Source organism: Haemaphysalis longicornis, unplaced genomic scaffold, assembly GCF_048455015.1.
Source record: "Haemaphysalis longicornis isolate Haplotype H1 unplaced genomic scaffold, Haemaphysalis longicornis Haplotype H1 scaffold_9, whole genome shotgun sequence".
In the NCBI taxonomy this organism is placed as follows: domain Eukaryota; kingdom Metazoa; phylum Arthropoda; class Arachnida; order Ixodida; family Ixodidae; genus Haemaphysalis; species Haemaphysalis longicornis.
Window position 1 is genome coordinate 151,859,311 of NW_027526460.1, and position 23,461 is coordinate 151,882,771.

The 23,461-nt window shown below is 46.9% G+C and overlaps 1 protein-coding gene across 4 annotated transcripts in view; it reads left to right on the top strand.

Annotated features, from left to right (window-relative positions):
* Positions 1-23,461, top strand: part of LOC144153738 (uncharacterized) — a 76,466-nt gene that overhangs the window by 2,781 nt on the left and 50,224 nt on the right. For 2 of the 4 annotated variants that reach the window (XM_077685429.1, XM_077685430.1), the window contains exons 2-8: positions 1,160-1,260; positions 2,931-3,297; positions 5,533-5,577; positions 5,651-5,707; positions 12,775-12,883; positions 17,703-17,810; positions 18,596-18,694. In XM_077685429.1, the coding sequence (XP_077541555.1) occupies positions 1,196-1,260; positions 2,931-3,297; positions 5,533-5,577; positions 5,651-5,707; positions 12,775-12,883; positions 17,703-17,809 (750 nt within the window). In that variant the 5' untranslated portion in view covers positions 1,160-1,195 and the 3' untranslated portion in view covers position 17,810; positions 18,596-18,694. Of the gene's footprint in view, positions 1-1,159; positions 1,261-2,930; positions 3,298-5,532; positions 5,578-5,650; positions 5,708-12,774; positions 12,884-17,702; positions 17,811-18,595; positions 18,695-23,461 lie in introns of those variants that run through there. The other 2 variants (XM_077685431.1, XR_013319365.1) reach the window with 2 other exon arrangements.

A 23,461-nucleotide genomic window follows, 5' to 3' on the forward strand; every position in this document is an offset into this window, starting at 1 on the left:
AGCTGGAAAAAAATTGTTGCCTTAACTTGCCCTAACATTTTCGCCATGGTTCACAGGCTTGAGTCCACTGGCTTACGAAGCAATAACGCATGCTGGCACATAATGTGGAAGGTAGTTGTTGCACCTATACTGTCACCATTTTAGTCCTGAATGCTTCTTTCACAGCACCGATGACTGACTTTTCCCTTGACCTCAGTGCTGAACACTGCAGTGTAGAGGCCATTTCCACCTGCTTTGGTTTCCTAGACGGGACGCTGATACAGAGCACTGCAATGAAGGCATGCGCCGAGTTTCCCTACGCTCCAAAATTAAGATCTTGGACATATTCGGTATTTTCGCGCGTATAACCCGCACTAAAAATGCGAAAATTTCAGTGGCAAAGGGGGGGTGCGGATTATACGGAAGTGTTTCCTTTAGTGCAGCTTCACGGCAGTGCGCGTTGTGCCGTGAAGCTGCTACGCAGTAACACTGACCAAGCCTTCCATGGCAGCGATTCCAGGTGAGATGGTCCAAAAAAAAAAAAGCTTCAGAAAATGCTGCCTCACAAACATCATGGATGGAACCGAAGATGACCTTGCGTACAGCAGTGAGGACTGCGGCTCAAGTGATAGCTCTAGCAAGAGCATTGACACTGAGTGAATTTGTGACTTTCGCCTTGCAGTCGACGTATTCTACTTGCTATATATACGCTTTTTGTGTCTGCATTGTATGTGATGTGTTGCCTGAGCAGTAGCTTTGGTGCAGCCTTTAAATGTGCGGGCAATATGCGAGGATATTTTTTTCCTTTTCTGCGGTCTGAAAGGTCGGGTGCGGATTATTGCAGGGGCGGGTTATATGCGCGAAAATAAGGTATCTGTGTCAGCTTGTGACAAAGAAACAAAGCCAGCTAGTCATAATCGCAGGCAGATGCGTGTAGAAAATGTGGACTGAATCCGCAGGGTTTAACGACTAGGCGCAATGTTCTACTTGAGCACCACTGAGTATTTGCTACGTACTTTTGTCTTGTTGCTACGAGGTCCGCTTGTGTTTCAGGGAGGAAAAGTCTTGCACGCGTGTTTTGTGAAAATCGCAAGTGTTCAGTTTGTGGCAGCAAGGGAGAGACCTGTCATGCTACGTGACTCGCTGGAAGTTGAATCCGTGATGTCTGATCATTTCGCAGGGAACTTCTGTCCAGTCTACCAGCTGAACTGCCATCATGTCGCAACAGAATCCTGTTCCAGGGCAGGGCACTTTCCTGGTGAATGACATTGTCGTTACAGGGTGAGTTGACTAGAGGACGGGTCCACAACAATATCCAGCGAATATTACACCTCAGCACACCGCACGGGTGGTACGAACATGCGAGAAAGAGGGTTTGCCCTTTTCTTGTTTACTTTGGGGCCTTCGCCGCCTTTTCACGGTGGCTGTGATGGGGCAGCCACTGTGGCAGTGGGGCGCGCTAGGGTTGGTTACGTAAATCACTGCAGTCAATTACTGCTCACAATTTTGTACAAAGGTGGACGCGGGTTCGATTCCCGGCCGCGGCGGCTGCTTTTCTGATGGAGGCGTAAAGCAAAAAGGCCCGTGGTACGAGATTTTGGCGCACGTTAAAGATCCCCAGGTGGTCAAAATTAATTCGGAGCCCTCCACTATGGCGCGCCTCATCGCCTGCGTTGCGTCGACGCGTTAGACCCTACAATCAACCAATCAATGTGCAGAGGTGTTACTTGAAAGAGCCAATTTATTTGAAGTTCCTAATGAACTTGTGTAAGGGCCGCAGCTATTTTTTCACAATGCCGGCGGTAATTTGGGGGGATGCAGCCCGTACAGAAATCATTTGTCCCCCGTATAAAAATGAGTCCAATGAGTTAACTTCGTTGGCATGCCTGTACTGATGAGGCACGACAAGCGCCGCTGAACGCGCTGGCAATTACCGCATTTTCGCGCATATGGCAGGGCAGGTATGATGTATTTGTGTAGGGTGTTGACACACTACCTAGGGAGATCGTGGGTGGCGGCTCATGGCGGCTGTGTAGGCGGGCAAGTGCGGCGAATACATAGTTTTTTTTTTTTTTACGAAAATTAGCCCAAAAGAGGGGGGTGCAGCTCATACATGAGTGAAGCTTTTACTCGAGATTACACCATACTCTAAACAGTTACGTAACGATAAAAATGATGTCAGCAACTCATTTGATTTTTCTAAAATTGTTGCACGTTTCTGGAAACGGCGCTCGTGCGCACGTAGTCTCCTTTATTGCCATCATCATTTATTTTCCCTTAATGATCCTATTAAGGGGGGCCGGGCAAAGTCAACAAGGAAGATCATAAAACATGGTTATGAAATAGAACACACATGACTGGTCAACAGCGGCGCAAATCGTTAAGCATTTTGACATTTTGGAGTGATATTACTTAGTAAGCAAACAAGGCTTGAAGATCAACAATGATGAAAAACAGGCATATAGCAATGTGTATATGCAGTGGCATTAAAAAAAGAAAGTAAGAGTTAAGTATGTGTAAAAATGAGCTGTTAATTGCTCCCGGAAATTGAGCTGCTAACAAATAATGTGTAGAGAGAGAGAACGACCTTTAATGAAGTCTGGCAATGTTAGCTGGGCTAAAATGCCTAACTTGCTCCACCAGTTTATGATGTGATGATGGTGATGGCGATGATGTTGGAGAACTTGATGTGCACAGAGACCTTGACTTATTCACACAGACTATTGACCTGTCTATTGCAGGTACTCTATCAGAGCTTTTGTAGCCCATAAAGCGTGCTCGAGACATGCCCACGGTACTAAAATGTCCTTTAGTGGCATGATTGAGCTGTTAATTGCTGCTTGCATTCTGTCGGCCATTTTAGCCGCCATCATGGGGAACATCTGTGTCCGCGATCGTTTCCCGCTGCTTCACTGCACTTTCAGTGTCTTCGGTTGCAACTTTTCCTGCAGGTGGTTCCTTCCGCCCGAGGTGATCTCAGCGCCGCTTGCCAGCAACTGCGTTCCCCAGTCTGAGCGGCCTAAAGTGAGCCGACAGTCGGGTCCTGCCCCGTGTGCAGTCGTCAGCTGCAAGGCCGTCGACTGGCTTGCGGGGAACACGAGGCATCGGGTGCCGCGAGATGAGCCGCTGCGGTCCGTCTGGCTCGAGCGCATCGGACTCCAGCCGTCGGACAAGCGCAAAACGTTGACTGTCTGTGCACGACACTTTGCTCCTGAGGACTACTACCGCAACCCACAGATTATGGAGAAGTTGGGCATCGCTGGCAGGGCAGTGCTCAAGCCGGAAGCAATACCGACCCTCCATCTCAGAGCTGGACCGGTGAGCACTCCCGTTTATGCCAAGCCCTTGGGGAACGGAAAAAGAAAACAATGTCCAAATGAACAAACTTCCGATTAGCCACAAAGAACAAAAATGTAGGTTTAAAAACTCAGTTTACGAAAAAAAAAAAATCGCGGGCGATCTCCACTAACGTTAGACCTTGAGGAGGGATTCTTGGTGCCTCGGCGTTTTTGCCAACGGAGATGAAATCGTTGGGAGGTAGAGGTATACAGCTTTGCTGCAAAAGTATCGTGTCTTTGAAGCACGAAGCTCTCTAGCGCGAGGCATAAACGGGTGTCTTGGTGTTTTTTTACAGCTGAACCTCGTTATAAGAGACACTGATGTAAGAGACAAATGGGTATAAGAGACACTATTGACCCACATGGTTGGCTGCCCTATCTTTCCCATTAAATCGACCTCTTTTATAACAGACATCGGATGTAGAAGATTGGTTATAAGGGACAAGTCATCCTTGAACTTTAATCAACAATCTCGCTTGTAACAGACATTTTAACTTCAGATGCACTGCCACCAGTCACTAATTGCAGTTGCTTCCATCCTGGAAGCACAGGTGAATGACAGACGCCTGCAGTCACTATTTATTATAACTTCAGCAAACACACAGTGGTTCATTCAGTCAGCTATGAGATGACGATGAGAAGCCCTGCCAATGGAAATGCAACTTACAGAAGTGGTTGAAGCTTACTGCCATCTATTGGATGGAGTGCGATCGCACATGCGGGTTCTCCCACTCGCATAGCTCCCAATCAAGAAGCATCGCAGATGTTGAGTCCTGCAAGCATAATGAATAGCCTGAGCCCACAGCGGAAGAAGCTGTGCGCTCTGCCTATTCATCAGGCTTGTGAACTCAACATGTACAATTCATCTTCCACAAACGAGGAAAGAAAAAAAAGCTTGCAGAATCGGTTGTAAAATACAGTGTAAATACAGTCATGAAGCAAACAAGATTCGGAACTGTTTCATAAATTCTGGGGGCCAAACATAAATTAGAATGGATCTTTTGCAACATGCTGTAGCGTTCTTTTGAGCTTATTTTAGTCATATGGTGCCCACATTGAACTAGGGTCTGATTAGTAAGTGAAAAAATGGTTCCCTGCTTATAAGAGACATCTGATATAAGAGACAGAAACTGCTCCCCGGTACGTGTCTCTTATAAAGGGGTTCAACTGTAGTACGCGTTACGTTCAAGTGTGAGGAGTAAATGAGTTTCCGGGTGTTTTAGTACCACGACTACATGAGACGACGGTTATGACGACGACAGGAGACGCCAACAGCCTGAGCCCCTAAAACAGAAAAAAGCTTGCCACGTGGGGCCGAACAGTCTTAGTGATTTTAGTGTCTGTCAGCGCACATCTCGCATTTCACTGCACATCTAACCCCACTCAAAGCTGTTTTTGGATTTCACTAAAAGTAGCAAATTTTTCAAACGTTTCAATCGCCTCGGGACTTACGATTGGGAAATAACTTGAAATTAACCGATATTTTAGAGTACGAACTTCCGATTACCAAGTACTTTCCCCATAGTATTACATGCAGAGCTGACAGGAACCTCACTTCAGTGCTAATTAACTGGCAATCCCAATTAAGTGACTGAATTGTTGGCATTCCACTGCAATAGAGCTCTTCGATTTAAAGTTTCAAACTCTCCACGGTCTGAGGATTCTCCAAGCCGTAGGGATATGTGAAAAACGAATGCTGGATTGCTTCTCAGGGAGTCCGCGGTGAGTTCAAGGCTGCACCGGTTGCCCAGTGGTGTTAGGATTCCCAACTATATCAAAAAATTGATGCGCTGGATGATTTTTGCAGTGGACGCAGTGATTTAGTCGCGCGGACTGGCAGTTGTCAACTTCAATGCATTCAGACAGTTTACATTCAAGTGCTGCTCTCTAACTCGGCCAAACCAGGATCACAGTGCTAGCCCTTGCAAGCAGCGCTATTTTTATAACCCAAAACAAAAGATCCAACGTGGAACGTGAACACAGGAGTTCAAGTCACGGAAATCAAACAAGAATAGGTCATATCGTATGTGTTCTTTACCCTGTACAGGTGCAAACGTCCTGTGGAGTCAAAAAAGAAAGGCCTGTGGCAGTGACTGCAGATTCCAATTTATTTAGCCTCATTTGTGCTCTTTCCGATCTGTTCAAAAATTTATCAACACACAGAGTGGCTTTGTGTTTTCTCTGTGTGAAGTGCAGAATGCATTGTTTTTTACAGGCTGAAGAATCATCAAGTGAGAGAGTGAGAAGAACCGTACGTTCAGTGAGTTGTATACCTGTTTTCTACATGCGATTGGCTCAGGGCTGGTGCGTCATCAATCGCTTTTTATTTCAAGGCGCTGGCAAATGGACACAGCTTTCCAGTTTTGGACACAGCTGCTGCCATTACTGTGGTGAGTCTTCTAAAGAGCATGTCGCTAGCCCTTCAGTGTGTATGTTGTAACCCCATCACACGGCAAATCTGAAGACATTTAGAGCGAATGGCATTAGCTGTGGATGGCGCTACATGAGAATACTAAATTAGGGTGTCTACCAACCGGGAAAACCACGTATTCTCAGGGATTTTGAATAGTCTGGAAAAACTCATGGAAAACTCGGAGGATTCGCACTTCAATCGTGGAAAATTAGCTGTAATTTATAAAGGAAGCGAAGTCACGGCAATGCTGGCCAGAGTGAGTCGAAAGTGGACAGTTGCCCGCCACCGTCGCTGATGGCGCTGTCTGAAGTCACTCTTTCCACTGAAAAGGCGCTTCGTACGTCTTGCAAGTGACCTCTTCATCGTTTTGACAGCCGCCGCTGCGCCCCTTCCCCACTCTTTATGTTTTCGCGTGTTTCCCAGATTGTAGATTCCATAAAGGCGGCCGAAAACGTTGCGCGCTGTGATAGCATTTTGTGCAGCGCAAGGCCACCGTAAATGTACTATACTGCACAAACCGGGATATAGGTCGACATGGTATATAGGTCGACCCCCTACCTTGAGGTGGGAAAAGTTGACAGAAAAAAAATAATTCGGTAGAGAAGCGCTGTCACAATGTCTATAATTATTTCCGACGCCCGTCTGTCACTGCCACCCACTATGCCTGCCGAAGTCACTCGTCCGAACTGTCAGAGTCGTCCGAGGATGGCTGCTTCTCTCTGTCATCTTCAGTGCCATCGACCGCGTTGCTGATGGAGCACTTCCCAAACGCTCTTGCAACCGTGTCGTCAGGCAGCGACTGCCAAGAGGAAGACACGCAGTTTGACACGGTCATGAGGGATGGTCTTCGCAGCCGGCCCGTAGATGTCTTTTAGTTGTCGCGGGCTATCTACTCGCGGAGCCGGTCCGTGGATGGCCTCTGCTGTAACCAGCAGCGATCGTGAGCGAATTTCCCGAACGAAGTCTGCCACTTTGTTCTCCAACACGGAGTGCAGTGCTTGACGTCCACGTAACGATCTGTTCCGGGGGTTGCACGCGCACAGCTTAGCTTTCTGGCTCCACCAGTACTGCACACTTTTCTCCGAAACTCCAAACTGGCGTTCGGCCGCCATATTCCTATTCTGCTCGGCAACTCAATCGCCTTCAGCTTAAACACAGCGGTGAACTTGCGTCGACTTCCGCCGCTCATTTTGGAGCAGACACGTACAGAATTGCACGCACGCACACACACGACGAGTAAAAGCCGAAAAACAAGAGAAAAGAGGAAAGCAAATAAAAGCGTGATAGTGAGAGAGAGCAGTCCGACACAAAGGGCGATGGCGACGGACTTTGCTTGCACATTGTTGCCAGACAACAATTTACATTCTCCCAATGACCGCTATATAAGACGAGGGGTGACTTTTGAGCGGATTATTTTGGGAAAAAACTCGACCTATATACCGGTTTATACGGTACTCCGCCTAGGTGGCGGAGCCTAGCTACCTGGCGCGTTGCTCTCCCCCATGCTCTTCAGTCCTGTGCTGGACTTCCTGGCGCCATCTACTGTGGCTTCTAGTAAGTTGGCGCACGTTGCTAACCGGGCGTAATAATAATAAAAAAAAAAAAACGCATTTCCCTTCATTTTCAATTTTAAGAGTTCACAGTTATGTTAGAAATATGCCTTTCGTATTGAGTATAGACATTGTACCCCATTGCAAGGCTAATTTTGAACTGCAGGACGGCACTATATTTTGCTGCGTAGGAAGGCAGGGCATGTTTTAGATTCGTAAATTTCGCTGCACACCAAAAAATTTGACACAGATCACCTTAGTGGAGTTTGGTAGCAGTCTCTCTGATACTCTTTCCGCTCTTCCTGCGCAGCGCCTTGATGCGACAAGTATGACTGCGTTCAAGAGCACTTTCGTCCAGGACTGGACCAGTCCGAAACATCGCGAGTTTGCAGCCTGGACGAGGCCCGTTGAAAGGAACACGAACGCGCGGCTTACTCTGTGCTCTGTAGAAAACAGCTTTCGCTCAGCAACGTGGGAAGAAGAGCTTTGGCAAGTCACGCCAATAGTAAGACACACCGACTTGCTGCGACCGGAGCCGCGACACCCTCCATAGCTCCATTTTTGACGCGGCTGGCAAGCAAGCCGCCGCCTAGCATTGTGGAAGCCGCCTCAGTGGCGTCAGGTTCTGCGCAGCCTTCACCTGCTTCAACTGCAGCTACCAACGTCCACCCTGAGCGTGCAGCCAAGGAAATCTTTCAGCCTGACGTAGAGGTGATAAATGCTGAGGTTTTGAACACTGTTATGACGCACGCATCGTATGAGGCTGCCATGGCATCGGCTTTGCTTTTTCCCTTCGATGTTCCCATTGTCAGCTACAGCCAAGAAAGTGCAGCTAGGGAAAGGCAAGGTGGGATATACAGTTGCTTATGGTCTCGCACTGTTCTTTTAAAGGGGCCCTGAAAGGCGTTTTGAGCACCCTAAATTGACTAGCGCAATCGTTAGATTGGGTCGTCAACATCATCTGTGCCAAGTATTACTCTTTTACGCGCAGCGGGAAGCTCACACTTTTGTTGCAGAGTTTGTCGCTTTTTTCTCACCCTTCCCTTCGTGTTTTTGGACGCCGCCATCTTCACATGTCTACGTCTTGGATTCCCAGATGTTCGTCATTAGCTAGACATCCTGCTATTGGGCGGCTTTTTCACGCACTTCCGGCAAAGAGATCAGCCGGCTCGCCGGCTGATCTGCCAGCGGAGTGCCGGACTGCCTGGACATTTTACGACAAACGAAACAAGTGTAAACAAACGCTTAACCGATCGTATTGAATGCAACAGGGCCATAACACGACGGGGATATTCTCTTACTTGAGTACGTTCCATAAAGAAAGCGTTGAAGCCCCGTGGCACTTTCTTGCAATCGCAGAGAACGCCCTGAGCCGAATGCCCGGATTTGACGCATACATTTTATTCAACTTCCAAACAATCCAGAGATGCGTTTCGAACGAACACAACATCACAACATGCGTTGCAAGTCCGAACCGCGATTGACAGACGATGGGTGTCCTCCTCCTGCCCCTCGTAAATTCGGCACTCACCTCGCGCGCGGTTTGCGGGGACGAACTGCAAGTCACTTAACTCTGGCGCACAAGCCAAGATGGCTTTTAGCCACGCACACTGCACATACCCCATGCGAGGTTGAGTCGTAAGTCGCTCGAGAAAGATAATCCAGACCATGGGAAGAACTATCCACCCGCAGAAGCACAACGCCGCATTTCATCGCGAAACAAAGGCGTGCACAACACACACACCATATTGTCAAAAAAATGGTGCTCGCTCCAGCGCTAGAAAGCTCAGAGCCGTGGCGGAGCATGTTTTGCCAACGTTGCCGCTCTCCACCACGCATCGCCCCAAGCTGAACTGGCGTTTTGTGCACGGGTTCTGTATCGGTTTAAAATGTCTTTTTCACATGCCGCCAGCAGGAATTACCACCGCCACAAAATAAGACCCGGCACTTGCGGGGCCACATCTGATACGGCGCTTTTTGGATAAACAGTGCGCTGTGCATCCAAGGGAGCGAGCGCAGGATCCTCTCCGTGCGGCTGCGATTCGCCGCCGATAAAAAGTCGCGTGCCGCTGATAGCAAAGTTCTGCAGCAACGTACACCGCGAAAGGGCAAGGCCAGGCCACCGCACACATGGGACCAGATTTTTCGTTCGCTTTTCCAGCCTTGAACGGAGTGCGGGATTCATGGTGTCAACAAAGCTTGCCCGTAGCAGACGGCTGTGTGAGCAGCGCAATAACGGAAGTACGTCACCGCGGAGGAGCGCAGCATCATGGGAGGGAAGGCTCGCTCGTCGTCAACAGCGGAGAGTAAGTTGAAAGGAGGAGGAAACGCGACGCGACGATAATGCGCGGTTTTTGATTTACGATTTCTCAGCTAATACTCATCGCTTCAACAAAATTCTTGCGGGAGGAGATTGCTAATACATTGCTTTATTTGGTTACATGTACATCGACGCATCAGCGGAAGGTATTTCAGGACCCCTTTAAGAGATCCTCCTGTCAGAAGTGAGCCAAGCGTCGCACCTCGTCGTGGCATTTGACGAGTCGTTAAAGGTGCACAAAAGGAGCAAATGAGTGTGTTGGTTCGCTTTTGGTCGGATGCCCAGGAGTGCATGAAAACGCGCTACCTGACGTCATGCTTTCTTGGTCGCACGCGGGCCAAGAATTGGTGCCCGCATTTAAAAGTGCCACAGATGGACTGTCGCAGTCCAACAATCTTCAGATATCAATGGACGGGCCAAACGTGAACATGAAGCTTCTTCGTGAGATCAAGCAAGAACTGTGCTATTCCAGTGACGGCCGACAGATTCTAGACGCTGGAAGCCCTTTATGTTGTGAACGGTGCGTTCAAAACCGGACATGCTACAATGGGTGGCAACTCGTATAATTTGTTCGGGCTATGTACAATTTGTTCAAATAGGTACCCGCCCGACCTGCTGAATACGCATGCATGACCGAGAGCAGCATCTACCCTTTGAAGTTTTTGTGCTGCCTTGAAAACGTGCATGTAATTTCAAGGGCTCTTGAGGTTCTGCCGCACCAAAAGGTGTACGTTGAGTCGTGTCGAAACGAGAACACGCGACCGCCTAGCACCAGTTACAGCGTGGTGGAAGCAGCCATCCATGATCCTCTTCTGCCTGCGAAGCTAACCTTCATGCTTAGTGTTGCGGAGGAACTGCAGCCATTCCTGGCTCAGTTCCAGACTGATTCGCCGATGTTTCCATTTCTCGGAACAGCGTTGGAAAATCTTCTGCGATCGTTGATAAGTAAAATTGTAAAGAAAGAAGGGATGATGGCCGCGGACAGTCCGCTGAAGTTGATAAAGGTGCACATGGGCCAATCATCGAACATTCTCGGAGCACCCAAGATGGACCTTGGCTTTGCCACGAGGAATGCACTCTGAAAGGCCCCGAAACTTTCAGATTTGACTATCCTTGCATTCAGAAGGGACTGCGCCACTTTCGTGAGGAACTGCGCCAAAAATATTGCGTAAAGGTCGCCACTGAAGTCCAAACTGACGAGGGGATCGTCGTATCTGGATCCCATGTGCACGCTGATTCCCAAGCTCGGGGAAAGGCGTTTAAGTGATGCACTCGAAGTTCTAACAGAACATCAGTGGATGACCAGGGCAGGAGTAGATCGTGCTTTGCAGTCCTACAAGCACGTGTGCTCTTTAGCCGCTACGCAGGCAGCACCGAAAAGTTTTGATAGCAGCACGCATCGGCTGGACACCCTCTGGGCTGGTGTCTGTGGCTCAAACAACGACCTGTTCACTTTTCTCAAGATGATCCCCTCTCTTTCGCACGGAAATGCGTCTGCTGAGCGGGGATTTTCTATCAACAAGGACTGTCTTGTTGAAAGCGGAAGGAACAATCTCTGGTCGCTCAGAAAATTGTTTTCGGCACTGTGTCGTCAGCCGGAGAAGTTGCCAGGGTGCAGCTGACCAAGAGGATGCTTCAAATGGTGCGGGGGGCGAACGTGCGGTGGAAGGAAGAGCTGGAGAGGACGAGACAAGAAAGAGCAGACGCATTGAGGAGTCAACAAAAAAGGAAACCTGCCGCCGCCGCTTTAAACGAGCTTGAGCTCAAAAAACAAAGTGTTGGCTGAGGCAGAGCGACAGGCGTCCCTCATCCAAAACCAAAAATAAATTCCCAGAAGCAGTGAAATACAGCACCGAGGCATTGTGTGCGAGCTGAGGACGTGGCAGTATAGTCTACTCTTACAATTTTTTTTCCACTTTTTATTCCCTGTGAATTTTAATAACTACTCTGTTGTGTTTACTTTTTGCATAGAATAAAAGTTACTCATAATTGCCATTCAAACTGTGCTATTTTATTTTTTATTTTATAATCCCCTTTTTGGAGAGTTACAGTATCTGGCGACATGGTGTCAGCCCGCCGTGACCTAAAACAAACGTTTGTATCACTCAGGAAATTTAGCGAAACAACTCGGGGAAAACCTGGAAAACTCTGGGAATTTAAAAATGTCAACTTGGTAGACACGCGGGCCTTAGGGTGTTATTTTGTCTTGTTTTTCAGCCAAGCACGGTGTTGCAAATAGTGGCAGCCCATAATGGAGTGCTTGCTGCAAATACCGTACTTGCACGATTTTAACGCGCCCCCGATTATAACACGCAGGTAACTTAATTCATGAAAATTCAAAAAAAAAAAATTGACGCCGATTCTATTGCGCCAATGTAAAAGACCTGGCATCACGTGCCTGACAGAAGACATTTAATTTGACGCACGCAACCGTGGCAGCGAAAAATTCCTTGAGGTTCATAAACTCGCTCATCCGGCTCCTGTTCGCGTTAGAGCTAAAGCGGGGAACATTGAAAGCCGACTTTGCCTTAAGCCTGATTGTAATGCGCACGCAAATTTTAAAGGAGCACTGACACGAAAATTTAAAGGAGCACTGACACTTTTATTGCTTTTATCGATGCTTAATGGTCTGGCCAACCTGAAACAGCACTTCTAATACTTCAGTGCGCGATAGTTAATTACATTGAGTGGCTTGAAAATCGTTTGTTTCAAATTCCCGTGCTTTCATCCCGAACAGCGCATATGACAGACTCCCTGCCTGACCTCACCGCTGTGTGCGGACGTCACTGGCACCCGCTTGAGAGGGTGTTGCGCCCGCTCGCCGCTCGTGGGGCCGCGCGCGTGAAGTGACGTCACGAGTTTTTGACGAGCGCTGGCGCATCACTTCTTTTGGCTTCACGGGGGGATGTCACGCTGATGTCCATTTGCTGAGTGCCGCTCCGTGCGCTGCTCCGTCGGCGCGATAAATGAGATCCCATTGAAGTATGTTCTTCGCGTCGCAGGCCGCTCATATTTCAGCCAGGGTATTCTGTTGAGTGAAGGAAGCGAACTGTGCAATAATATTAACGCCGAAAATTGGTGTCAGTGCTCCTTTAAGGCTACTTTTAACGACAGAAGGTGTGCGTTACAATCGTGCAAATACAGTACTGTTGACACGAGCGTTTTGACTTGCAGGCTGAGGTGCCTCCTGCTTCTGCCCCCATCAGGTGCGACGTGGGCACTCAGATGGTGACCATCCAGCACACGCTGGGCACGCAGACCTCGCAGCGAGGGAGGATCGCTGGTAAGCGCGCTTTTGGCACGATATCACAGACAGAAACTGCGACATCGATTCAGCTCCTGAAACCGTGTTGCACATATGACGTAAATAGTGTTCGTCTCCCACTCAAGTACCTGAAACAGAGAAAAGGAAAAGCACTGAGGAATGCATGCACGATAGATTTTGTGAAATACAGAAGTTCTTGAGAAGGCCCACATGTGCATGTACGGGGAACAAAATGCATGTAATATCCTCATGTTAGCCATGGGCCTCATGTGCCATTGTTAGGGTGTCTTTGGCGCTACGTCGCGCTTAATGAAGTTCCCCTTTGCGGGAGCAGAAGATCTTTCATACAGTGGTTGTTCAGAGTTTCTAGAGAGTCTAGATAGGTTTCTAGAGAGGTTTGTAGAGAGTGTGAACAACCAGTACACGAAACGGGTGGCCGCTATATTCTCAGCAGAACGCGATAGAATGATCAAAGTGGTACTTCATTACAGTGAAAATGTTTTGCAAGAGCTACGAGCAAGCAATTCATCAGCACCCAAGCCAGTCGTAAACAAGTGCCACAGTTCTTGTGTACTATGAACATTCTTAATGCAGTTGTCGCCACCACCGCCCCCCCCCAAGAAATGAAAATATGCAAAGAATGAAAATCCCCAACTACACATGCCAGGCAAAGAAGGAACAGAGGAGAATGTGAGAAGGTAAATTTACCATTTATGCCTTAGGCATGAAGACATTACTCATTGATGCCTTAGGCATTAATGAGCAGCAGACTCGAAGGCGGCTCTCCAAAGCCTGCAACGCAGCGAGTGCTTCGCCATTCACGAACATGCCTCTCGAGACATCGCCTATTTGCACCACCTTGCCAACGACGCTGGACACCGTATAATGTTTCAGTGGTTTCCCGGTCACTGTGGTGTTCTAGGAAATGAGAAAGCGGATGAAGCTGCTCGCAGGGACCTGGAAATGCGCAATACAGTCAAATCCCGCTACAACGAAATTGACGGGACGTGCAAAAAATTTCGTTGAAGCGAAAATTCGTTGAGGTGAAATCTGCCCCAACACGCCACGGAAGGGCAAGAAAAATAGCACGGTATATTTCTGCATCAATGGCAGCATAATACAATGTTTAGAAAAAAGAGTGACGCGCAGTAATGTCGTGTTTAGCCAGATAACAAACATACCAATCGTTATCTGTTTTTTTACCAGCACGCAAAGAGCGCGATACTGAGAAGGAGGGGAGAGGTGAAGAAATGCAGGCGCAAAGCGTATTGCTGTACAACAAGGCGTTTCCACCGAGCTGATTACTTGCAGATAGCTGCTAGGTGGTTGGAAGCCCCCCTCTCCCTTGTGGCAAGAACGGCGCCGTTATCTTAATTATCGCCTGACTAGGCACGGCAGCAACTGACCTTGGCAGGCAAGCCACGCGCGCTTGCATTTATCATGACCGCCCGCTCGCGACTAACATAGGATGACGCGGGTTCAAGACTAAACATGAAAACATTGGTTTTGCTCTTGACTTTGAAGAATTGTAGCAGGAAAACTGCAAGGGCAGCTGCTTACAACACATACATGACGGCGCTGCGCCAGCAGCCATGCGAGCAACAGAGCACATTCACGCGATTTTAACTGGATACGGATTGGCTATAGCCACTATAGCTCCGGCTTGGCGAACCTGGCTTGTGCCTCGTGCAAAGACGGCCCACCGCATCGTTATCATCATCACACAATGGCATCCACCTATGAGTTTTTTTTTGTTTTGGGTGGCAGTGTGGGCGCACCGCGCATGTTTTCGGTGAAACTAAGCGTCCTGAACGTTTAAAAAGTTACAGATAGCTGGTGCTGTGCTTATTTTATTGTAAAATAATTATTCAAACCCAGCCCAAATCATCAAAAATTTCGTTGAAGCGAAAGCAAGCCAGTCAAATGGTTCGTTGTGGCGAGGATTTTGTTGCATTGACTTCTATGGCTAGCTGATGGGGACTTGAAAATATTTCGTTGAAGCGGAAATTTCGTTGAAGCGGACTTCGTTGTAGCGGGATTAGACTGTATGAGGAAGATTTTTTTCAGTAAGCGTGATGCCACAACTGTTGCGAAGACGCTCGTTTTAATGGAACGGAGCCGTCTCTGGTCCCTTCCAGTTCACCACCATGCCTTCCTACGCTACATACACCCTGAGCTCAGGATGAGGCTGCCAGAGGTACTTCCGCACCGACTAGAGACGTTATACCACCGACTTCGTCTCAACGCAGCGTTCACGAAGTCAAACCTTTTTTGACATGGTGTCACCACAAACCCTTACTGCGACAACTGCAGGTCGCCGGAAACCGTGAAGCATCTGCTGTTGGAATGCCATTCATACATACACGCAAGGTGTAGTCTTGTGCAGAAACTAGAGCGCCTCAGCCCAGGACCAGTGACCTTGAAAGTGCTTCTTGGTCCATGGCCATCTCCACCAGCTCAACGCAAAGTACTGGAAGGCGTTGTTCGCCTATCTGGACAAGATTGGCGTAATTGCAGTGATTTAGAGTTAGAAAACAGAATTTTTAATCCTACTACTCACAAACTGAACGCCATTTTTTATTTTTGTCTTCTTTTATTTCTTCTCTTTCTTCTGCCCTGTAATCTGTGGGGCCTTTTCTTTCCCCCTCCCCCTTCCCCCGGCAAACATCTCGGCTTTCCTTTCTAATAAAGAGCCTTCTCTTTCTCTGTAATGCCTAACGCGTTATGCTGCTCAGCCCAAAGACACAGGTTTGATCACAGCTGTGGTGGCTGCTTTTCTGATGGAGGCAGTAGGTGAAAACGCCCATGTGTTGAAATTTAGGCGCCTTTTAAATATCCCCGGCTAAATTAGCGTCAGAGCGTTAACCCCCACAATCAATTAAACCCAAAGATTCAGATGAGTGACAGTACGGGATGCCTCAGTGACCAGCAGGCTGGAACTCCTGGTGACACCCCCCCCCCCTCCTAACCACAGTATTCAGTAGAGTTCCCTCCATCCCTCCCTCCTTCCTTCCCTCTCCTTCTCTCTCTCTCCCCCCCCCCCTCTCTCTCTCTGTGCAAAATGTTCATGTGTATATTGTGAACCCCACGGTATGGCTTCAAGATTCAAGTAGGTTGAGGGCACTGCAGTGATTTTGAAGTTGTCACTGTTGTGTAAAGTATCAAACTGGATATTTGCAGCTGTTGGCTGCACAGGCAAGAACTCCACCTGAAACAGTGGCAACTGCGATAAATGTTCCATGAAGAGGAGGTTTAAAAAAATCTCACTTGGTGTTTTTCTTTTGCTGTGTAGTGGTTGATTAGCACGCCCTTGTAACTTAAAGGGACCCAGAAAAGCCTTCTCTAAAAGTTGCAAAAGGCCTGTATTGTCGCGTAGCACCAATATAGCGATGCAATGCCGTTGGAATTATTGATCTACATTCAGTATTAGCTGCGCCAGAAGCAATTAAATGCACCTCTCCCCACTTGCCGATCGACTCGTCCTCCCTCTCTGCTTCCTTCAAAGCAGCTGGAAACACTGGGAATAGCCATGTGACATCGCGACGCTCGACTTCCGTTCTGCGCTAGCTACATTCTTGCGCCTAGGCACGCGTCAATCACTGCGGACCCGCCTTTGCCGCCTTTGCCTCGGGATCGCGCAGGAAGGAGGAGGAGCAGCCGGAAGCCAATGGCAGTGACGCCGCCGGCGGCCGACCTCACCGGCGATTGGGCTAATCAGGGGGCGCCTTCGCCGTTGCGTCAGCTGCGGTGGGCTCGCTGCGGCGTCGCGCTTATCGGCTGAGAAAGGCGATTTTCAAAAATTGTTTACAAATTATCCGTACAACGCATGGGGCTCACACTTGGCTCAAAAATCCCCCGTTATGTGTTCTACCACCTGAATGCATTTGATTGCCACCTTCACAAAGCTTTTCGGGGTCCCTTTAAATATTTTTTAACACGAAAATGTTTCATTCCGGGATACACAAACATTTGAGTGACGTCATATCCGTCATGGAAATGATGCCAGTACAAGGAAGCAAGTGGCCTGTAAAGGGTGCACCCCTGCACACAGGGTCCTCTTGCAGGGAAGCAACCTTTAGAACCAGAGTACGTTATACTTGGGTTTGTGCGTTTTCGGGTTTTATACTTTAACACGAAAGTGTTTTATGCCGGGATACACCAAGAGTTCACTGACGTCATATCCATCACGGAAATGACGCCAGTACACCTTTGCCAAAGCGACCCGCCAGCAGGGTTGCTTGCCAAGCACACCCACAAGACAGCCGTCGACCCGCAAATCATGCTCAGCTGCCGATTTCGCTGCACTTTTCACTTTCGTGTTTAACCGATTCCTATGACAGGAATCAACCACACGTTTTCAGCTTTAAGTCTCCATGCAAGGGCTTTGGCGAATGCGATCATACCTTTATTTAATCACTTGTTTACACTTGTGTCGTTCAACATAGGCCCAAGTAGGTAGGTAGATGCTTGGCGGAGTGCACAGTGAGAGCTATACCATACTTTTCGAGAAATAGTTCTTCTGACATCTGTAATGCCAATGAAAAATGAGAAAAAGAACAGACCATCATTAGGCATGATGGAGAACGTTTCAAAGCTAAAGAACTGTTGAAGTGACTATATGCCAGCACCCACAGTTGCGTTGATGTGGTTGTCTTTGTCAGCGAAAGTAGTTGTCTGTCTGGTCTGCAAATAAGTAAATAAGTAAATCTGCAAATAAGTAAATAAATATAGATGCTCCAGGAAAACAGTCATTGCTGAAAGCAGGAAGATGGGGTTAGGCTAAGTATAGGGTTAGTGTCTGGTTGACCGTGATGTTAACCTCCACTATTTCCACCAGCCACGCAGGTGCATATGGGCGCCACGATGCAGTTCTCTGTGGCAACGCAGACGGAGGCGGCTGCCAGCCGTCGAAAAAGGCGCCGCCGCCGGAGGGTCCGTCGATAAGGTACGCTATCCTATTGGGGTGTGCTGTGAGCACATGCTGGTTACTGCGAAGTGTGAGAAAAAAATGTTCACTGGTGCTGCTGGTTCGCCTGCCTTTCTTTAGATCATTACCCCTTGGTGCCGCAATGCAGTCTTTTTTCGTTTCATTCCATTTTTATTTTCTTTTAAAGGGGCCTTGATGAAAAACTACAACCTTAAAGCTCAAAAGAACTAGACTTTGGTAGCTTACTCAACTCCATTTCAGCCACGAAAGACATTGTTAATAACTGAAAAAAAATGCAAGTGTATTGAAAAAGTTTCAGATTTCGTGCCACTGTCACATAATATGGCCAAGAGTGACGCATAACCAGGAAGTTGCCACTGTTGGATATGTCTTCTTTAATATCTCGATTGCTTGTTTGAAGCTTGCGATAAAATTAGTGTTGTTGTTATGAAAACAAAACTGCCTCTTTAATGAATCGAACTTGTATCATATCTTGTCTTCTTTACGGACTCCACGGGGTGGTATTTTATAAGGGGTGGTTTGCACAAAAAAATACAATTCAATGCGTTAACTTTAGCAACAAAGGTCAGTTGTTACATTTGCTGTGAAGGTAAATGGGCACAATCTCTGGCTACGCGGGAAAAAAGGATGCAGGGAAAGTAACAGTTCTGGTACGATAACAGGGCACTTGAGTAAAATAAAAATTACACAATAAAAAAGGAACGTTCATAGTGGCCAAAAAGCGAGCTCCCAAATCACTTTGATTGTAACAAACAACTTCCACACTGCTTTTTTTTTTTCAGATACAGTTTTGGCGCTGCATCTGTTTTTCAAGTCATACAGGAATAGGTGCGACAAGAATGAATGTGTCAGGCAGAAATAAAATATTTATTCAACTCAGAGCGGCGCAAAATTGAATGTCCTTTTATGCATGCACAAGGGTTCTGGGTATTCCGTATTGTGGTTATTTATACTGTATTTCTTGTCTTGTTCTGCACTCATATTGCCACACTCCAAAAGTAGTCATCTTTGTAAAATAGTCCCGGTGGTGAACAATTAGCAAAGCACGTGCTCGTGTGGTCTAAACTGTTCTTTCTATGGATCGCCAAAGGCGCCGCCTCCCAAGAGCTTTTCCTTGCTGGCCCAAATGTTGTTATTCCGAAAGGTTAGATGAGGTTAATATAGGCTATGTTAGGTGAAGCAAGCACGATAGGGCTTCCTTACCTTATCAAGGGGGGGCATGGGGATCGGGTCGTGGAAATCGCCGGAAAAAAAAAATGATTTTTGGAAACTGTCTGCTTTGGCTTGTAGAACTCTTATTCTATGCTGTATAAAAATACCATGCCGAAAAACGGCCTCTAAAGGCGCTACAAAAATTATTTTGTCAGCGGAGGCGGAAGCGAAACCAATCGCAATGGCCGAAAAACGTCCATTTTTGCGACACCGCATCAGATCAAGGGGCAAAAGCCCAAGAGGTCATTCTCTAGCAAGGACAGCAAGGACTATGCGTTCGGTGCTTTTTGAGGGACATCAAGTTCTCCGTAAGCTTTGAGAGCTGTTTTCTCAAAAAGTGTGTTTCAGGCATTCCCTGTTGCTCGTGGAGAGGATATTTATTTATTATTTATTTACTTGTTTATTTATTTTTACCCTCGGGGCTTACAAGAAGCGTTACAGAGGGAAGGGGCTACATCAATAGTGGAATACAAGGCACGTCAAAAAAAGGCAACTCAAAGAAATAAACCAACAGCAAGAAGGCATGAGCCAAGACATGCGTGTTATGGTACAATAACAAGTATAAAGTAAATATGACCAAAAATTAAAAAAACATTCTGCTATGCGACTATACAGGTGTAAGCAAGAACTGACAAATACATCGCTGTGCAAAAATTCAGAGTTGATTTTAGTGTGCTCGGTTTCACGTCACCAACATAAAGGGAAAAAAAGATAACTTAAGCAGATAAGGTGTAGGGGTGTACATTTTAGATAAGGTTTGTAAGTGCAGCGCGAAAAGGATGAGTGTCTGGGATAGTAACCAATGAGGCAGGCAGATGATTCCAATCAGCGCACCTCTTCAGAAGAAATGAGTTACTGTATGTTGTAGTGCGCTGAAATGGAATGTGAACTTTATGATGGTGGGCTACACGGGTAGAGGTATAAGAAGGGGATGCAATGAAACGTGATTTCAGCACATGATTGTGATAATGTATCCAGGGGTGAGGCAGCTGCGCATATTGCGCAGATTTGATACAAAGTTGTTTTCCTGTGCCAAGCTGCTCCAAAAGCTTGAAAATTGGTAAAATTGCGCGAAACTGCTCCAAAACAGAGCCAACGATTTTAACGCTCCCGTGAGTTTCAGTGGGGAAAATTGCTCACTGACTGCATACTTTTCCATTACCCCCAAGGTGATGCTGTTTGTAAAAATTGATTGATCATTCAATAAAAAAACCCGTATGAAATGGTCCCCGAAATAGTTTTTTGGAAGTCACAATGTCGGGTTGCACATGTTATATTCTGTACGTTTTTAAAGCTTTCCCATCGAAAATCATTGCAAAGTCCTGTATAAAAATACTAATGTTTACTGAGGCGACAAAGTTTGTTCTAGTTAATGACAAAACGGCAATTTTCTGAACGCCGTATCTCCGGAACGACATTACATACGTATGCGGGGCGCCGTCATCTTGGTATGGTGAAGATCGGAAAACATGGCCAGCAGGCGAAGCAGTTGCTCATATTTCAGGCTAGTTCACTCTAGTTCAGGCAGACTGCTCTTCGCAGATTTCTACCGTGCTTTTGGTTATGGAGGTGGGTTACGGGAAGTTGCGCCGCTCGAAAGGTGGAGTTCATAAAAAATAACGCGGTGCCCGGGAATTCGCCGCGTTTCGTGTGAGGTGCGGTGCACGCTTGAAGTGAAATTTCGAACTCATTGTGTTGTTGTAAAACGCGGAGTTATTGCTGCCTTTGACAGCGAGCTTGCGAGCGGCGGGAATGGGACGGTCGACACTTCAAAAGGGGCGGCGCAGGCTACATCGCCGCAAAATGTTCAAGCAATGTCCGATAGCGGGACGGGCTATTATTGCACGCTAGTAATAATGGTTCATCTATCTGAAGTGAAATTTAATGCCAAAAGGGAGATGGCTAAACATATCAACGTTACTCAAATTACGATCGATTGTAGTGAACGTGCACCTTAGTGAACGTGCAACTTTTGCCGTGGCTCTACACTTGTGCCTAAAGCCGAGTCTGAGATTAAAAAAATAATATTTTCGGCATTCCCATGATAATAAAAATGCCTTACGATTGCTTAGTTTTTCAATTCGATATTTTCAACAGAACTTCATGCTTTAACCGAACGTGCTGTTGGGCTAGTTGGTACATACTGAATGGGAGGCTTAGTGCAAAAAAAGACGAGGACGGTGGCAAACTTGACAGGCGCTACTAACAACTGAGTTTATTTCGAAAAGCACAAACGTATATAACAGGCATGCACTGAAGAAAAAAGAAAGGAGGGGAAAAGTATACATCACGGGCATCTGGCGAACATCAGAAAAACGTATGTAGAAATGCACTTTCCTTATCATAAATAGATAGTGACGGTACACTTGCGCACATTGGCCCTTTTCTCTTCATGAAAAACGCCTCGACAACCTCACGTGCGGTAGCATCTCTGCTCCTTTCGATTATTTTTGTTTTGTCCAGATCGGGTTTACAGACTGAATCACAATCTTTACAATGTTGTGGCAAGTGCGAACCAGTTCCATTTTTCTATCTATACATAGAGCTTAATAACCAGTTCCATAGAGTCTAAGAATTTAAAAATGGTTTGTAAAAAGGTAGTGCAATTGGTACCTCGTGATACTCTGGTAGAAAAACTTTATTAAAAGGCTGTTTCAGTGTTATATACGTTCAAAACCGATTAAAAAGTGCTCTTTCCCCCCGAGTTGCCAGAAATTTCATTTTTTTGGGCACCTAAGGTGACATAATAAATGTCGTTAACTGCTCCAAACCAAGGTTCTTCTGCTCCGAAATCGAGATTTTGCTGCTCCAAAAAACTGCTCCCAAACTTGATTCAGCTATCTCACCCCTGTATATCTTGTGAAAGAGGCATAGTTGAGAAGGCTTTCTGTGAGAGGCAAGAGAGAGAATGTTAAGTGTGACCTTCATGTTAGTAACGCTTGCTGTGCAGTGATAGTCGGAAATAATGAAATGGACTGAGCGGTTCTGAACAGTTTCTAAACTGTTTATTAAGGTAACGTAACCGGGGTCCCAAACAGAAGAGGCGCATTCTAGGTTTGATCGAACGTAAGTGAAATACAACTGTTTCTGGAGTGAAGGCGGTGCAAGGTGGAAGTTCCGTTTCAGGTATCCAGGCATACGGTTTGATTTTGAAACTATGTACTCGATATGCCGTTTCCAGGAAAGATTATTAGATATATGTATACCAAGGTATGAAACTACAGAGTCAAGGGGAATATTGTTAAAGGACTACTGACACGAAATTTCAAAGCTGTGATAACTATGTAAAACGCTTCCTTTTTATCAGGAGATATCTCCCAGCAAGTTTCAACAGCAACAGTTTAGCGAAACATATTTAAAATCCATTTTAATCTTCGCCCGCATGAGAAAGCCCAGAGCGGGCCGACATGACATCATGTGCTACTTGCCCCAAACTGCCGACGTCGGGGCTCCTGTGACAAAGCCGACGCGCTGGCTGTGGTTGGCGCGCGCTGCTCGGGCGTGTGTACACGTCATGGTTTTGGGACTGACGTCATGCTGCCCGGGCCTGTGGGGACGGTGAAGACCTCGGCCGGTCTGGGGGCGCGCACGTGCGCTCGCTCGCGCGCGCTTCCAGAGAGGCAGCGATGCGGCAAGAATGGTGACGTCATGTGATACACCCTGTTATGGCGGCCGGTCGGCGTTTTTCAGTCGAAACCGAAACTGGCACGAATAAACGACGCCGTAAATGAATGTTTACGCTGCGCTCGACCGTATAATCTGTCATTCTATGATTAGTGGGCTGGTAGGCACGCATAGCAGCGAAAAAAACGTAACACGAAAATTTCGTGTCAGTACTCCTTTAAGAAAATAGTTTGGACAGGTTGATTGGTTGCGGAAAATTCTCATTGATTTACATTTAAAAATGTTCAGATCCATATGCCAGAGGTTACACCAAGCAGTGATATCATCGAGGTCAGTCTGTAGTGCTGCAACATCTGAGTTAGTAGTTTGCTTACGGTACACAACACAATCATCTGCGAAAAGACAGATAGAACTAGATCTATTACTAGGGAGGTCGTTGATGTAGATAAGAAGAGCAATGGTGCTAAAACAGAGCCTTGAGGCACACCAGAAGTGACGGGGGTTGAAGGTGAGCTTGTTTCATTAGCCAGCACATACTGAGTTCGGTTAGTTAGGAAGGCAACATTCCATTGCAAGACTTGAGTATCAATATTTAACCGACTGAGTTTTAGTATTAGAAGTTGATGGTTAACCGTGTTGAACGCTTTAGCAAAATGTAAAAACACACAATCGGTTTCAAATCCGGAGTCGAGAAATGTGTGCAAATCGTTAGTGAACGTGAGAAGTTGCATTTCACGCGAATAATGTTTTCGAAATCCATGCTGAGATGGATGGAAAAAAATTATTTGATTCGAGAAAGTTAACCAGGTGCG